At 34.6% G+C, this 17,681-nt stretch overlaps 2 protein-coding genes and 1 pseudogene across 3 annotated transcripts in view; 1 reads left to right on the forward strand and 2 right to left on the reverse strand.

The window, feature by feature from the left end:
• The window catches only part of OXSM (3-oxoacyl-ACP synthase, mitochondrial), a 488,173-nt gene that overhangs the window by 176,423 nt on the left and 294,069 nt on the right, over positions 1–17,681 (reverse strand). The gene's annotated exons all lie outside the window — the stretch shown is intronic.
• TOP2B (DNA topoisomerase II beta) overlaps positions 1–17,681 on the forward strand; it is a 66,273-nt gene that overhangs the window by 45,785 nt on the left and 2,807 nt on the right. For both annotated transcript variants that reach the window (XM_050779438.1, XM_050779437.1), the window contains exons 26-34: positions 2,648–2,803; positions 2,946–3,029; positions 5,550–5,744; positions 8,675–8,819; positions 9,044–9,205; positions 11,026–11,230; positions 12,246–12,325; positions 13,513–13,623; positions 17,174–17,299. In XM_050779438.1, the coding sequence (XP_050635395.1) occupies positions 2,648–2,803; positions 2,946–3,029; positions 5,550–5,744; positions 8,675–8,819; positions 9,044–9,205; positions 11,026–11,230; positions 12,246–12,325; positions 13,513–13,623; positions 17,174–17,299 (1,264 nt within the window). The remainder of the gene's footprint in view (positions 1–2,647; positions 2,804–2,945; positions 3,030–5,549; positions 5,745–8,674; positions 8,820–9,043; positions 9,206–11,025; positions 11,231–12,245; positions 12,326–13,512; positions 13,624–17,173; positions 17,300–17,681) is intronic.
• LOC126949385 (uncharacterized) lies at positions 5,869–5,997 on the reverse strand (annotated as a pseudogene).

Genomic DNA, 17,681 nt, shown 5'->3' on the forward strand with positions numbered 1-17,681 from the left:
ATAGTACACACCCACCACAAAGCACTTGGCCAGTGTGACTCAACCAGAGCCTGGAGAAATGACTCCAGGTGTGAGAAGGTAGCTCAGTGTCCTTGACCTTTTTTCCTGAGTCTGCCACTAAAAGGTGGTGTGGTGGTGGTTTTTATGAGGTACATGTATATTATCTGGGAATCAGACTGGTGGCACCCAGAATCAGCCTATGTTCACAGTATGGCATCCAGTCACCACTCACTTGATCTGGTTTTGGTTAATACTGGGAGGACAAGAGACAAAATGTTAATTATTATAGACAGTATTTATCAAACACCAAGCTCTGCTTCATTCTTGGATTTTTGGCCAGATATTTAAACCCTGGAACTTCAGATTAAATGTCTGATGTTTTATTAAGCAAGTTGGCCATTGCAGATCACAAAATAGTAATAATAGTTAAATGAATGGAATGTTGAAACTTTGAGATTCCCCTCAATTAGCTTTTTGATGTTTTGTATAACTAAAAGAAAAATGTAAACAACAGTACAACGTTGTGATTGAGAACAGAAATTTATTACAGAAGAGGAAGAAAAGTTGAATGATTAATTTTTTGGATACTAGATTACTTGTGCTTATATGATTCTGATAACATTAACATCTTTAAAAAATAGTTATAATTATGTGACATAACGTGAACCTTTAAACTTCCCTGTACTTGAGTTCTCAATCATAATGTTTTTATATGTTTCATCAAACTACATTGAAATATTGCTTTTGTTTACATTTTTCAGTTTGAAGTCAATAAAAACCATGTATTAAAGTGAATAAAATTAGAGCAAGTTATATAGAATAGCAATTACATAGTAAGATAATAGGCTTATTCATTATTTGAAGAAAATTCGGTAGGACAAGATGGGCGCATTCAGAATTAAGATGATTGAAGCCCTTTGTTTTCCTCTTAATGTGTTTTATTGTATTGTTAAACCCCAAATTACGGTTTCTACAACATTTACCCTTCTGTATCACTGTTGGTTTAAGCTATACTTTTTTTTAAAAAAAAAGTAACTAGTAAGCTGATGAATTTTTAATGCTTAGTCTTAAAAGCTAAAGATTTCTACAGTTTCAGAATGTCCTTCTGGTGGAAGTAGAATTTATGGATAAAGCCTAGCTTGATTTCAGTTATTGCGTTACCACCATCAGAATTTTTTCAGCATCTTGACCATGTGTACATTTTGGGGAGTTCAGGTTACAAAAGGAACTGCTCTTACAAGAGTGTCCTGTTATACAGAGTTGGAGAAGAGAGAATTATAAAGTAGTTAATTAGAAGATTAAAGTTTTTTATAAAGCATAATGGAATTTTGTCATTAGAACTTGCAGTTTATTTTTTTTTTTAATTTCTGGAAGTGTCCTTAGTTATATTTCTGTTAACAGTGATAGATACACATATTCATAGAACACTTATTAATAATACTTTGGGTGCAGTCGAAACCTAGATCAAATAGACTTCCAAAATGTGAGTCTAAACAGGATTTTGTTGCATCCTAGTAATATTTTTGTAGTTGTCTAACAACCTGAATACTCCATAGAAACGAGCTGTTTCATGAAGAATTTTTCAAAAGTGTAGAATTATTTGTTGTCAGTTATCTAGGTACTTACTAATCATCTGTCAAGTCAACAACAGCATTCCTTATTTGGCTAATGTGGCTTAATCAAATTTATAGTTTTTGTTTATATAATGAAACATCTTGCTTTGCAATTTTAATTTTTATCTTATTTATGAAGTACATTTAAACTGTACTTTGTGTATACACATTGTTTTGCTTACAAATTTTAATTATAAAGGGTTTTTTTTTTTCCTTTTTTGGTTACCAAAAGTGAACTTTTTGCTTTATGGAGTGTCATGGTTAACTCAATCATCTTAAACAACTTAGATAAAATTTTGTTTAATGGCAGTTGTTATTTTAAAAATTTTAAAGGTGATATCACCTAAAATAACTTTTATTGAATTCATTGTATTTTGAAATTTAATATTAGCACAAGGTAATTTTTTTGTTGCAGCTGTTTCTGTAGACAAGGGCCTGATGAATAAAATTTCAGCAAAACCCTGACGAAATTCTTACTCTAACTCACCAACTCTTAAATTCTTAAGTGGACTTTCTCTGAGTCCAGACATGAATATTCTGGCTTTAGAGAATTTTTATTAAGAATTCACCCTCAGTGAGTGAATGTACCTTAACATATTTATTAATAACTGCAAAATAATTTTCACAACTGGTATTTATTTTGTATTTCAGATTGTTCATTTACTCACCAGTATAAAAATCTGACAAGATGCAATGATAAAACATTAATTCTACTCTATTAACTTTAAAATGTGGTATCCTCTCATTTTGTTACTTAGTACCTGAGGAAATCAGTTAATTTTTCATCAGATTCCTGAATAAATAGGGATAGCGTTTACCATTCCTTCTGAAGATCTTATTGTGCGTCTTTAGAAAATTTTAAACTTTTTATAAGGAAATATATTTTTATAGGTAATCTAAAATAACCCCACCATCCTGAAGATGTAGCATTTATAGTGTAGCACTTGTAGAATTTTAAACTAATTATTCAATAAAATTCAACATTAATTTGATACTATACAAGACTTTAATATACAGTTTGTTATTTTTTACAGGCAGCAGAAGAGGATGAAACACAAAACCAGCATGATGATAGTTCCTCCGATTCAGGAACTCCTTCAGGCCCAGATTTTAATTATATTTTAAATATGTCTCTGTGGTCTCTTACTAAAGAAAAAGTTGAAGAACTGATTAAACAGAGAGATGCAAAAGTATGAACTTTTGTGGGTTAAATAGTTTGCAACTATTTCAATGTTATCTGTATCTTTTTCTTTTTCCAAAAATAAGTATTTTGATTTATCCTTCATACGTTTTAAAACTATTGAATGTTTAAACTGTACTTTTTTATTATAGGGGCGAGAGGTCAATGATCTTAAAAGAAAATCTCCTTCAGATCTTTGGAAAGAAGATTTAGCAGCGTTTGTTGAAGAACTGGATGTAGGTTAAGTCTCTCAAAATTTATTTGGAAAAGTAATGTTTGTGAACAAGAATGAAATTATTTTAAGTGATCTTAAAGTTTTCTTTAACTCTGTGAAGGTTAATGTGTTTATAAGTTGAGTTAGGATTAAGCTTCTGGTTATGTGAAGTTATAAACAACTTCTTGTATGGAGGAATTTAAATGCTATGAAGTTGAAATTTAGAATAAATTTAATATACTTTCAATTAGTTAAAAATTGTTAACTCATTTTTAGATTAAAAATTGATTCAGTTAAATGTTTTCCTGGAAAGAAGTAAGGCTAATATGTGTGTATAATTGAATGTAAGTACTTTGGTTTTAGGAGTAGAGAATGATAGTCTCTTTACATTTATAACAGATATTTCAATATTTGATTGTCATAACAGTTTTTTCCAAGTGGAATTCTAATTTAAAAAATAAAAATGTAGAGATAAGATATAAAAAGTACACATTTTCTAAAATTGCCCACTTAAAATATTAGAATTAATGGTAACACTATGAATATGTGATTTTTGAGTAGCAAAATGTAAAATACCATTTATTACTCATATTACTTTTTTTTTTTAAAGTTGCTTTGTTGATTTATCGTATACATGTTCTACTTTTACTTCGATGGTCTAAGTCAGAATTAGAGCTCGTAAGAACAAGTGTGGTAAATTAGTTACCTAAAAGAGTTTAGAATTTTTTAGTGCTATTTTTCTAGGCTCCCTCAACGATCTTTCAAGTGCTGCAATGTGAGTCTTCCTTGATTTGTGCTTTCCATATATTGTTCATTAATTAAATTTTTTTGCACATTTTTTCCTGCTGGGTTATAATTTATTTAAAAATTATTCATTAAAAATGAAGCCATCATATATTAAAAGAAAAATTATTCCTAATATTATTGATATCCTGATATTGCTTTACATTTGATCACTAATATAGTGAAACACAGGAAACTTTTGTGGTTATGCCTGTAAATTTCCTCACTATTGAAAAGTCGTCATTCAAAACAACCCTAGCAAAAAATACTGTTTCACGTTTAATTTTTCATCTTAGTTTATTATTTGACAATTAATGAAATAGGTCCAAACAACTATTTGACAATTAATGAAATAGGTCCAAACAACTTAAATTCTAGATGTATTTATTTTTAACATCTTAAAAGATTTAGACTTAAATTTCATGTCTCTCTGTATCATTTAAAGTCCAATGATAACACTAATTGAATATCTATCTATTGTACACTGGCACAGTCTTCTATGTAATGCTTAGAGTGACCCTCACCACAACCTCAAATGAATGAGATTATTATTAACCTATTATACAGATAAGGATCCTGAAGCTTAGAGAGGTTAAGTCACTTTCTTAGGAATTACATCATTATAGAATTACTCATCCTCTCAGACACCCACTTTCCTCATCTATAAAATGGGGATCACAGGGTTTTTAAAATACCTAGCACATGGTGGATGCTCTATAAGTAATCTGGCTTTTTTGTTTTGTTTTGTTTTGTTTTGTTTTGTTTGAGACAGGGTCTTGCTCTGTCGCCCAGGCTGGAGTGCAGTGGCACAATCATGGCTCATTGCAGCCTCAACCATTCAGGCTCAAGCAGTCCTCCTACCTTAGCCTACCGAATAGCTGGAACATGTGTGCCACCGCATCTGTCTAATTTTTGTATTCTCTGTAGAGATGAGGTTTTGTTATGTTGCCTAGGCTGGTCCCAAACTCCTGGGCTCAGGTGATCCACCCACCTCAGCCTCCCAAAGTGCTGGGGTTACAGGTGTGAGCCACTGCACCTGACCTCTGTTATTTCCTGAGGATACATAACTAGTAAGTGGAAGTGCAGTTGAAATCCAGAACTGTCTGATTTCAAAGCTTGGGTAATTTCTATTAAACTATTGTGCTACAAAGATCTTTTAAAAAATCTCTAAAGAAATGTCATTTTTTCCTTGTGCCTTTCAAAGCCTATTTTAAGGAATAATTCTGGTAAATGCAGAATCTAGGATATTAATCATGATTATACCATCATTTATCATTACATAGACCTGCCTAAGTTCATTTTTAATTTCTCATACTTTCTGAGTTTACATTTAGGAAGTTTTTTTCATATTTTCTGTTATGACTAAAGCAGCAGAAAAAAATAGCCTCATGCTTCTTAGCAGAACTGCCTTTGTAGATGATTTGCTAGGATTTTGATGATACCAGGTTATCAGAGGTCTTGATTCTGTAATATATCACGGGATCTAAGAATTGGCAGAGAGTTCTTAGGTTATTTAGTCACTATTGCCTGCTCGTATTACAAATGGGAAACTAGTTAGATGAATTGGGATTACAATCCAGGTCTTCTGATTTAGAGTTCTTTATTTTTTTTCATTATTTAATCTTGAATTAGATAAGTTAAAAGGAAAGCTTCATCTTTACTGAGTGAATAACATTTGTTTCAATATTTTATGAAGTAGTGATTATCTTTTCTAAGAAGTTGTTTATGTTTCTTCTGCTGCCTTATAATTATATTTTAGAAAGTGGAAGCTCAAGAACGAGAAGATATTCTGGCTGGAATGTCTGGAAAAGCAATTAAAGGTAAAGTTGGCAAACCTAAGGTGAAGAAACTCCAATTGGAAGAGACAATGCCCTCACCTTATGGCAGAAGAGTAATTCCTGAAATTACAGCTATGAAGGCAGATGCCAGCAAAAAGTTGCTGAAGAAGAAGAAGGTATGACATACCTCTTGTCATTGATAGACTCATCTCTATAACGAAATATATATATAATTTTAAAAATTTTAATGCGTGTTTAAATCATGCTTTGTTTTATTCAAAATATATTTCAATGGTAATAGGAAATCATTCTATGACAGCAGTTGATCTATAGAAGGAAAACATATTGGTAAAGGATCACATATTGTATTAGCAATAATTGCGCCTCGGATAAACCTCATTGGCTACGATACTGCCACTGTTCAAAGCTAGATCACATATTGTAAAGAGCTACGTAATTCAGCTTTTAAAATGAGAAATAGAAACACTCCACTCAGCTGCCTTCTAAATTAAAATCTTGGAAGCCGGCCGGGCGCAGTGGCTCACGCCTGTAATCCCAGCACTTTGGGAGGCCGAGGCGGGTGGATCACAAGGTCAGGAGATCAAGACCATCCTGGTAAACACAGTGAAACCCCGTCTCTACTAAAAACTAGAAAAAAATTAGCCAGGCGTGGTGGTGGGTGCCTGTATCCTAGCTACTTGGGAGGCTGAGACAGGAGAGTGGTGTGAACTTGGGAGGCAGAGCTTGCAGTCAGCTGAGATTGCACCACTGCACTCCAGCCTGGGCGACAGACTCCATCTAAAAATAAATAAATAAATTAATTAATTAAAATAAAAATAAAAAACTTGGAAGTCAAAAAGAAAAAAAAAAAAAACCCAAAAACCCAACCATGAGTATATCAACTTTAAAGTATAAGCTTTAGTTCTATATCATAATCCGTTAAAGAAGACTTAGAGTGGGAAAGGGTCTGTTTGACTTACAAAGTACTCTGTCATCTTTTACTATTTACTTGTTTTTGTCCTTAGTTAAACTACTAAGCACATCCTATGTCATTGTCACTGATAAGTGCTATTGAGGATTAAAGAAAAAAATGACATTGACCTCACCTCAAGCAGGATGGACCGGAGTTAGCGAGAAGAAGAAAACATCAGAAAAATGTTCAGAGCTGAGGAAATGGGGTACATGTTGGGCTTAGAGAGGCTAATGTTTTTGGACAGGTTGATTTTTAGAATTCAGGAAGTATACGTTTAGATGTGTCCAACAAGTAGGTGGGAATATAGCCTCATTCTTACTAGAGCTTGAAAAATTAGCCTAAAGAGCTAGAGTTAGAGATTGGAGAGTTCTCTGTGCAGAGCTAATGTTTGAAGCGTAGGTGCATTTTGACACCAGAGTGGGCTCTCTCTTCTACTGTTGTGATAAACTCAGGTCTATACTGCTTTCCTCTTACTTGGCTCCCCACCGCACACAGGTTCATTTACCTAAACACTCTTGCCTGTCTCCTTCGGAAAATGGCTTCTTTTCAGTTGGCGTTTGTCAGATTCATTTCATCAGCACTCTTCTCTCTACCTTAAATGGTCCCCTCAAGTAACCTCATCTATGCCTAGAGCTTATTCAATTCGTACTGATGGCCCCTAAATCTTTGTTCCTAAGCTATAATGCTTTCAGGAGTGCCAAGCTCATAGCCACTTGAATGCATGAAGCCCATCCAACTCAGCATGTCTGAAACTGGGCTCATTATCCTGATTTAAAAATCTGTTCTTTGCCTTCTCCCAGTTAATGACACTATCAGCCATCACTGATAGAAGCCAAAAACCTGGGAGTTTCCTCATTTAATCAGTAACTAAATCCTATTGACTGCCTACTAAGTAATTCCAAAATCCACCCCCTTATCTTGGTCCCCATTTGACGTTGCTGTAGAATTCTGTGTTTTCTGTGAGATACTTTAAAGTGGTCCTCTTAACTCTCTCAGTTTCTAGTCATTTAATTATGATTTCTACCACTTTCTACTTCATTCCTTTAAGTTCTATATTTTACTAGTAGAATGAAAATTCTAAAAAGTCAGTCTGATTGTTATGCTTAAAAATCTTCAGTGACTCCCCACTGACTATGCACAAATTCTTGGTATACAGTGTTAGCACCTGTATGCCTCTGTGTGTTTCTCCTCCTTGCTACTTTCTTCTCACCTTTCCTTGAGTTCTAGCAGACTATTTCCTGTGTTTAAAAACCTAATTCTGTAAACATTTAATTCCTGTTAGATGACTTTGTGCCTTCTGCCTGGGATGCCCTTCCCTTCTTGCTTCTCACCTGACAAACTTAACGTGATTCCTTTAGAACTCAGTCAGAAAAGGTACTCCTCCATGGAGACTTTTTTGACCCTGCCTTGAGCAGAGTTTCTCACTTCTCCCCTCGGGCCACGGCTGTACCAGCCTCTATGTTTGTTATTTGTATTGTAATGACTCATGCTTGTTGTGTGCCTCTGTGTTTTTAGTTTTTGTTTTTTTACCCCATAGTCTTAAGGTTGGGGTCTGCCTTACAGTGTCTAGCAGTGCAAGACACATGTTACTTATTTTCCTTCAATAATTTGAAGATTTTTTAAAAATTTACTTTTATCTTTATTTTTTTGAGACAGAGTTTCCCTCTCGTTGCCCAGGCTGGAGTGCAATGGTGTGATCTCGACTCACCACAACCTCCACCTCTCAGGTTCAAGCAATCCTCCTGCCTCAGCCTCCCCACTAGCTGGGATTACAAGATTTTTTAATAGTATATAAAGGCCTGCCTGAGCTATAGGAACTTATTTTGCAGGTACCTTTTAGCTAGTGGTCTGGAAATCCCTCTGATAATCAAAAGCTGCCTTATTTTTTATGGTTGCTTCTAAGTAGCTGTCATTTCACTGAATGTACTGGAAAATTAGAGTTATATGCAATATTATTTACTATAGATAAGTGAAGTGAAACATGGTCTGATCAAAGTCAGCTGTTAGGACCTCGTCAGAATCACAGTTTTTAAACTTCCTTATTTGGAGGAGCTATCTGTTGATTGAAACTATCTCTAAAATATGCGATGTTTTTATTTTTACTCGTGGTTTGATTTTCTTTTTATTATGTAGGGTGATCTTGATACTACAGCAGTAAAAGTGGAATTTGATGAAGAATTCAGTGGAGTGCCAGTAGAAGGTGCAGGAGAAGAGGCATTGATTCCGTCAGCTCCTATAAATAAAGGCCCCAAACCCAAAAGGGAGAAGAAGGAGCCTGGTGAGAAATTATTATAGTTTTGTGGGTGAGAGAGAAAAACCATATGTATAGAGTATTACTAGATTCTTTTGATTGTGCTCTTTTTCTGTAGTTGAAATAATGCCTTCAATTTTAATAAACATTTATTATTTTTAATGAACTTTTCATTATAACAATTTTATTTTTACTAATGACGTTTGTATAAATATGGGTACATACTTTATTGCTATTCTTTTGCTTTTTAGGTACCAGAGTGAGAAAAACACCCACATCATCTGGTAAACCTAGTGCAAAGAAAGTGAAGAAACGGAATCCTTGGTCAGATGATGAATCCAAGTCAGAAAGTGACTTGGAAGAAACAGAACCTGTGGTTATTCCAAGAGATTCTTTGCTTCGGAGAGCAGCCGGTATTGTAACACAACTTGATATTAACAGTAACAGTAATTTAATATTACTGTATATTATAGTTTAGCCTATGCGTTGGTATTGTTAGTATTATCAGTGTTGTTTAAGTACTAAGCCATTACTATTTCAGACGTTACAGTTAGGAAGAAGAAAAAAATGCTTTATAGAATGGTCTTTCTAGCAAAGTTGGACATAGATTTCTCTAAAGTGAATCATGTTTCCTTACTGATTTTTATTATAAAGTTTGGTTTATATGCCTTCCACAGTTTGAAGATGTTTGGGAAAAAATGTACCTTGCCACAATACCAGCAATGATAGATCTATTAATATTAGAAGTGCTTTGTGGTTTTATTTTTGTTTGGTTTCCTACCCCTTGTATCATAAAAAATTTCCTCCTGCTTTAGAAGTCTGAGTACATAGCTCTCTTTTAGGTAATGATAGTGGTATGGGTGAACTGCGAAACCCCATTTTGCTATTATAGTAATATAGTACTTACAAGAATATAATTTGATCCTTTCTGAATTTTCATTAACAAGAAGTGTTGACATTATTAACATCTAGTGAGTTTTCTATTTTGTACATTCTTCTGAAATTTTGTTATTTGAAAATTTGTCCTAATTTATTAAAATGAATGATACAGCATTGTGGGTGTTTACTTCTGAGAGATACATTTTTAATTATATATCAGACCTTAAATTCTTTGGTTCTGTAATCACCAGGTGATTGAATTTCTTTCCCTAGTGTACATAGGTAGCATAATATAGGTGAATCTTTAATATGAGTAGTTTAAGTTAAATGAAAATTGTTTATTAAATGCTTTAAAACTGTATTTACATACATCAAAAGTGAGGTGTAAAATTATGTAACATCCAAGTAATTTAAAAATTTTATTCCATAATACATGCTAGAAATTATAATCAAACATACTTGCTTTATAGCAATATGCCTTTCACTATAATTGGTATCTTTTTATGCATTGTATTATTGTTTTGTGAATATATTGAGATCTTTATGTCTCCTGTCTTTTCTCATTCATCTAAAAAATTACTCTGTTATTTCATAGTAAAACTAACTCTGAAGAGAAGATAGAAGTTTTTATCCAAAAAGTTAAGAGAAAGTTTAGGTGTTGGTACTGTGACTCACACCTGTAATTTCAGCACTTTGGGAGGCGAGGAGGGAGGATCACTTGAGATCAGGAGTTCAAGACCAGCCTGGGTAACATGGCAAGACCCTGTGTCTAAAAAATTTTTTCTTAAAAATCAGCCAGGCATGGTGGCACACCTGTAGTCCCAGCTACTCAGTAGGCTGAGGGGTGAGGATTGCTCGAGCCCAGGAGTTTGAGGCTACAGTGAGCTACAGTCATACCACTGCATTTCCTGTCCAGGCAGCAGAACAAGACTCTGTGTCAAAAAACAAGAAAGTTTAGCACTTTTAAAATAACTGTGAAATTTGTTGTTTGTGATTGCAAATATGGGAAACATTATATTCGTTGTCATTTGTATAATGGCTGTATGAGACAAGGCCATATTGACTACTTTCCTTAGCGTTTTTAATTAACTATATCAATAAGTACATTAGTTTATGCTCTCCTAACATGCACAGTATTATCTGGTAGCCTCCTGGAAAGTGTAAGACAGACATTAACACTACCAAATAACTAAGGCCAAAGTTGTTGGCTTTTATTCTGTAAATGCTTGCCTTTTTTTCTTATAGTATTTTTAGAGATGGTCAGAATATACTTTAAACGCTTTATCAGTAATAATATTTCACGTATATAAAGCTAGGATTTGAGTTTAACATTCATTTTTATTTTTCCTTCTAGCCGAAAGACCTAAATACACATTTGATTTCTCAGAAGAAGAGGATGATGATGCTGATGATGATGATGATGACAATAATGATTTAGAAGAATTGAAAGTTAAAGCATCTCCCATAACAAATGATGGGGAAGATGAATTTGTTCCTTCAGATGGGTTAGATAAAGATGAATATACATTTTCACCAGGCAAATCAAAAGCCACTCCAGAGTAAGTAATGCTATTTAGTGATGTGGTATAGTTAGTTGTAAACATTTGCCACAGATATTATAGTGAGCTCTTCTAAGAAATTGTTATTCTAGGCAAGGTCTTCTTCATGAAGGAATCAATCTTGTTAATATTGCAGCTGTTCCCATCACAGTTGCTGTAGTTTAAAGGAAGGATTGGCAAACTTTTTCCATAAAGGGCTCAATAGTAAATGTTTTAGGCTTTGTGGGCCATATTGTTTATGTCACATCTTCTTAATGCTGCCATTCTAGTAAAAAAGCAGCCATAAATGATACGTAAATAAATGAGTGTAGCCATGTTCCAATAAAGTATTATTTACAAAAATAGGCAGCAGGCCCATGGGATATAGTTGGACAACCCCTGGTTTTGAGAAAACTTACTAAGTCCTTAGAATTGGGTGGTTTGTTTCTTCCCTAAATTTGGCCTCGATAGATTTTTCTTGCTTTTGGTGAGCATGAACACATCTGGGATTTGAGGTTTGTGAACTATTTTCGATTTTTTAAAAAGTATTTTCTCACGTATTACAGTTGGCCTTCACCAGATCCTGAAATAATTGCCCACCTGTAGTCTTGAATTAGAAATAGGATTGTTGCCAGGTGTGATGGGGATTCTGTCTTTCTCCTTGGGTTTTTGTCCATAGTTTGCTGATCTTAAATTCTGGAATGGTTATTTCTATCAACTATAGAATTTGGTTTAATAGTATTTTGAATAACTTTAAACCATTGCTTAGTTTCCATTCTTTTTTATATTAAATAATTGATTTGTATGGTGTCTGTGTGCATATATGGTGTGTGCACATGGATCATGGATATGTGTGCACACTTTTACACGTAAGAGAGAAAGAGTTTTATTACCCTGTCTTTAACAGAGAAAGAAATGAAAACTAAAGTTTTGTTCTGTGATTATAATCCTGCAGTACGTATTATATATAATTTATCAGGATTGAAGTCAGATATTTAAATTGTATCCTCTGTGGTGTTTCTTTTCTTTCTAATAGAAAATCTTTGCATGACAAAAAAAGTCAGGATTTTGGAAATCTCTTTTCATTTCCTTCATATTCTCAGAAGTCAGAAGATGGTATGTTCATTTAGTCTTTTCATTAGTTACTGTACTTTTGCTTTTAGTGGTGGAGAGAAAACAGTAAATAAATCGTTAGGTCATGATTTAGCTTCAGAATTTTTTATAAGTAGGAAACTTCCTTTTTATATTTTGCTCAAGATAATAAGATTTCTTTACTTTTTCTGAGGTGATTCCTAACTCATTGGTCAAAATAGGCATTATGGAAGCATTTAGGTGGACACGCAAATGCTTATCTTTGTTTATGGGTGTGAGTGTATGTGTAGTGTTTTAATGAGAGACAAGAAATAATGAAATTTTGAAAGCTTGAAATTTGATTTTCATGGCAATGTGAATGTATATACTACAGTTTTCTAAATCTGTAAGGGCACCAGTATGATTGCAGATTGGTTTTACTAAACCCTGGTTACCTGAGAGATTAAAACCTTCATAAGAACAAATTTAATTGGTGTATATACTTTTTGTTTCCTATATTTTTTTTGTATGGAATTTTTAAGGTTATTTAATTTATTCACTGTCATTTTTTGATACACACATCTATACATTTAGACATATTTGGTACATGTTCCATATGTATAGATACTCATTTTTGACAGTGTGTCAAAAGAGTTGTATAAACATATTTATTTACATCCAAGTAGCTATTTTAAAAGTTTGTGCTATGGTGTTAGGGAAGAACGGATTGATTAAACTAATTTGCATGCAAAAGTAAACTGAAGGTAAGCCTGTCTGCCTTTTGAATTAGTCTTCAATAATTTATTTTAAAATAGGAATACTTACTATTCTTTTAGATGTAAACATTGTTACTGATATTCCTGAAATGGTTAATAGTATTATTTATGTAGGTACTAAAATAATCCAGTGGAACATTTTCATATCTCATTTTAAAATAAATTGTCAGCATGTATTTTTGAATTGGTCAGTTATGTTTTAAATATTTAACATTTAGTACTTTTAATTTTTACTACTTTATGCACTTCTGTGTTATTTCACCACAGAGTTAACATTTTTGGTGTATAACTGATATGTTTTATTTTCTGCTGTTTGTATATTGTGGATTATCTGGTCACATAATAGTAACATAAGATCAATTGTCTAGCTAAAGAGAAGTCATCAGTTAAGAGTCAAAGTTTACTGAGAGATCTTTATAATATCTCTTTACTAAAAGAAGGCTTTGCAATTTTTAGATTCAGCTAAATTTGACAGTAATGAAGAAGATTCTGCTTCTGTTTTCTCACCATCATTTGGTCTGAAACAGATAGATAAAGTTCCAAGTAAAACAGTAGCTGCTAAAAAGGGTATGTACTTATATTTGATTGAGTTAAGCATTGCATAGAGATAATTTAAAAGGAAATGTAACTTAATTTGAAACTATTTGCATTTTTTATCATAAAACAATTAAGAAGTATAAGTGCTTACAAGGAGAACCTCTCTTGTTTTCTAACCATGTGAGGCAATTAATAAAATTCTAACCATGTGAGGGAATTAATAAAATTTCTTTAAGACTTCATTTTAAAGCTGTTGTAATTATAAAATAATCCCATGCATTGATATCTAAAGATAGCTTTCTAGAAAAGCTCCCTTGTGGTTAGGTTGTAATGGAGATTAAAATTTTGTCTTGCTAGTAGCCTGCTTCTGTTATCTTTGTTGATCATTACTCAACTCCTTATGTGGAGGGATTGATCAGTTCAGTGGAGGTCCTCTTTTTCTATGTGAGTCATGCAGCTTCTCTCTTTTTCATAGCCTTAGATTGGCCACAAAACGCTTTGAGTTGATTAATGGATCTCTTACTAGTACCAAGATATATGTACCTTGGTCTTTCTGAAAGGGGTCAGTATTTGTGTTTTGTGTTTGAAGGATGATACTTAAAAAAAAAACCCACAAATCTAATTGAGATGTGTGCTACTTAAGATAGCAAGTAAATAATATGGATTGTTCCCTCAAAGATTTTAAAAATTCACAACAGACAACCTCATTACAGACACACATGTATTGAATGTAGTAGAACAATTTTGAAAAGTCCTGCTTACTCTGACTGCACTAGAACCATATTGAGAAATTGGTTATCTACAAGAGTCTCTGTAGCCAACACACTGAGTGACCTACTCATGTCCCAGTGCCCTTACCACTTAGTGCACATTGGGCAATGTCTGCATTCTTTGCCTGAGGACTTCCTCTTTGCCACTGTGCTGGAATATTAATGCTCCCCTGCTCCCAGCTGCCTTTAACTAGTGGATTGAGGAAAGTTGTTCTGTAAATATCTCAGTGTCCTTGCCTCTCATGTGAGCCAACTGTGAGATGTGTGTTTCACACTGGCTCTCAAAAATTTCTCGTGGAATTAAGCTCCTAGAGTGATGATTGGCTTGATAACTTACCCATTACTGGCTGCCTTCTCTTCGTTGTCTCATTTTTGTCTCCCTTTCCTTTACCTCTCAAATAAATACTTATACTTAAATCCTTACTCTAGGATTAGGCAGATTGGCCCAAATCTGGGGAACCCAAATTGAGATAGACCCTCTAATTTCTCTTTTTTTTAAAAAAACAATCAGGCTGGGTGCAGTGGCTCATACTTGTAACCCTAGAACTTTGGGAGGTCGAGGCAGGGAGATCACTTGAGTTCAGGAGTTTGAGACCAGCCTGGCCAACATGGCGAAACCCCATCTCTACTAAAAATACAAAAATTAGCCTGGTGTGGAGGCACGTGCATGCCTGTAGTCCCAGCTACTCAGGAAGCTGAGGCACAAGAATCGCTTGAACTCGGGAGGCAGAGGTTGCAGTGAGCTGAGATGGCAACACTGCACTCCAGCTGGGACGGTAGAGTGAGACTCCATCTCAAATAACAACAGAACAATCAAAAAACATCTTTTTAAAATAATCTTCATATGAGCATCTTATAAACACCCTGAAAACTTAGGAGCCATATTACTTATTGAAACATACCCCGTTTCCTTCATAGAACTGTTCACCCATATTGAACCTAATGAGTTTAGCATGACTAAAAGGCTAGAATATCATGGCACCTATTCTACTTGCTTCCTTCTTTAATAGCTGAACTGGCCTTGTCTAAGTTGAATAGGTGACTGCCTGTGTGGTGTGATTTCAGGGACCCCAGCAAGTCCTCGACCTTCCTCTAGTCTCCCTTACAAAATACAATTCCAATTAAAATATCATTTCAAGAAGAGGATGCATGACATCCCTCTGTGGGATTGTCTGCGTTAACTCCAAATTGCATATATTATACAAGTTAAATTCTGTAGTTTACAGCAGAAAGGCAGCTGTAGTACTCAGATATCTGACCTGTTTGCCTGGTAAATTGAAAGTGCCATGTAACTCCAAGCAAAGGAAAAAAAGTGGTTCCTAGAACACCTGGCTGAGTTTATACTCCCTGCCGGGAGCTGCCCTGTGGTTCTTGTGGTAGATATAGTCATGAAAAACCACACAATATGGGTGCCACTTTCCTAGGGCTCCTCCTGCTCTTAGCTCATGAGGGGCCTTATTTGTAGTGTCTCAAATTGTGACAGGGATACATTTTCCATCGAATCAGCATAGGTTTTTTGTTTGTTTGTTTGTTTTAAAGTCTACAGTTAATATATTTTCTTCCAAATTAGGTTTTCTTAATTACACAAAAAGTGATATATTAGTTTTTTTTCTTTTCTTTCTTTTTTTTTTTTTTTTTTTTTTTTTGAGACAGAGTCTTGCTCTATCGCCAAGGCTGGAGTGGAGTGGCATGATCTTGGCTCACAGCAACCTCCCTTGCCTGGGTTAAAGCGATTCCCCTACCTCATCCTCCCAAGTAGCTGGGACTACAGGCGCACGCTACCTCATTGGGCTAATTTTTTGTATTTTTAGTAGAGATGGGGTTTCACCATGTTGGGTAGGCTGGTCTCAAACTCCTGACTCCAGGTAATCCGCCTGCCTTGGCCTCCCAAAGTGCTGGGATTACAGGTGTGAGCCATTGCAACTGGCCTGATTTATCAGTTTTCACATAGAACTGCAGATAAAGCTGTAAAACAAGGTCTATTTTTCAAAATTCAACAAAGCAAAGGCCTTGTATCTATTGTCTACTTATCTAGGACTTTATATTTCTTTCCATATAAAAATGCCAACTCTGGATTTCAGCTTTTGAATGGAAGTGAGTTGGTTTCTATTCATTGTATTTGAGGATCCCATACATTTTTTTTTTCTCTAAAACATTCTAAAAGGACTTGATCTGTGGTTATACTTGGGTTATAATTAATTTATCAAATATGCTACTCTTTTGTCATGACTATATTTAAAAGTTACTGCTTAATTTATTTTTAATGGCTCTTCCTTAAAATGTCTTAATTGTATTACCTAAGGGCAAGTTATACATAATTAAATAAAAAGCATTTTGTCATCTATGAGAAATTGTTTGCCTTTACATTGCCGCCAAGCAGAGAGAAACCATTTCATTAAGGCGACTCAATTTTTTTTTTTTTTGAGATGGAGTTTTGCTCTTGTTGCCCAGCCTGGAGTACAGTGGCGTGATCTCAGCTCACTGTGACCTTCTGGGTTCAAGCGATTCTCCTGCCTCAGCCTCCCAAGTAGCTGGGATTACAGGCACCCACCACCATGCCCAGCTAATTTTTGCATTTTTAGTAGAGATGGGGTTTCACCATGTTGGCCAGGCTGGTCTTGAACTTCTGATCTCAGGTGATCCACCCAACTTGGTGTCCCAAAGTGCTGGGATTACAGGTGTGAGCCACCGCGCCCAGCCAGGCAACTCAGTTTCTAATCAGCTATGAGAAATTCCATTTATATAGGACTCTCTTCAGTTTGATTTGTTGGTAAGTATATTGACCTGTGAAATGGAAATTTGCTTACTAGGAAAACCGTCTTCAGATACAGCCCCTAAGCCCAAGAGAGCCCCCAAACAGAAGAAAGTAGTAGAGGCTGTAAACTCTGACTCAGATTCAGAATTTGGCATTCCAAAGAAGACTACAACACCAAAAGGTGAGGATTATCTTCTTATAACCCTTTAAACATATACTGTATGGAAAAGATGGAATTTTTTCTACCTCATTGAATTTAGAGAGGCTAGGTATCTATTTTGTTTTAAATTGCTTTACTCCTCAGTAAGGGGTGTGTCTAGGAATCAGTGCTGAATATAGTCCAAAGGAGGTATAGCAATTTAGTTCAGTCACTTTGTTTTACAAATTAAAAAAACTGAGGCTCAAAGAGGTTAAATAAGAATCCCTAAGAATGGTCCAAATTCTCCCCTGCAGCCAACTCACTGAAAGTTGTTATTAAAAAGTCAGATTAGCACTCCACACTAACTAAACTGTGACACTTATTGTAATGGGCTAGATCCAGGACTCTTAGGCTAGAACTTTTT

Source organism: Macaca thibetana, chromosome 2 (genome assembly GCF_024542745.1).
Source record: "Macaca thibetana thibetana isolate TM-01 chromosome 2, ASM2454274v1, whole genome shotgun sequence".
NCBI lineage: Eukaryota > Metazoa > Chordata > Mammalia > Primates > Cercopithecidae > Macaca > Macaca thibetana.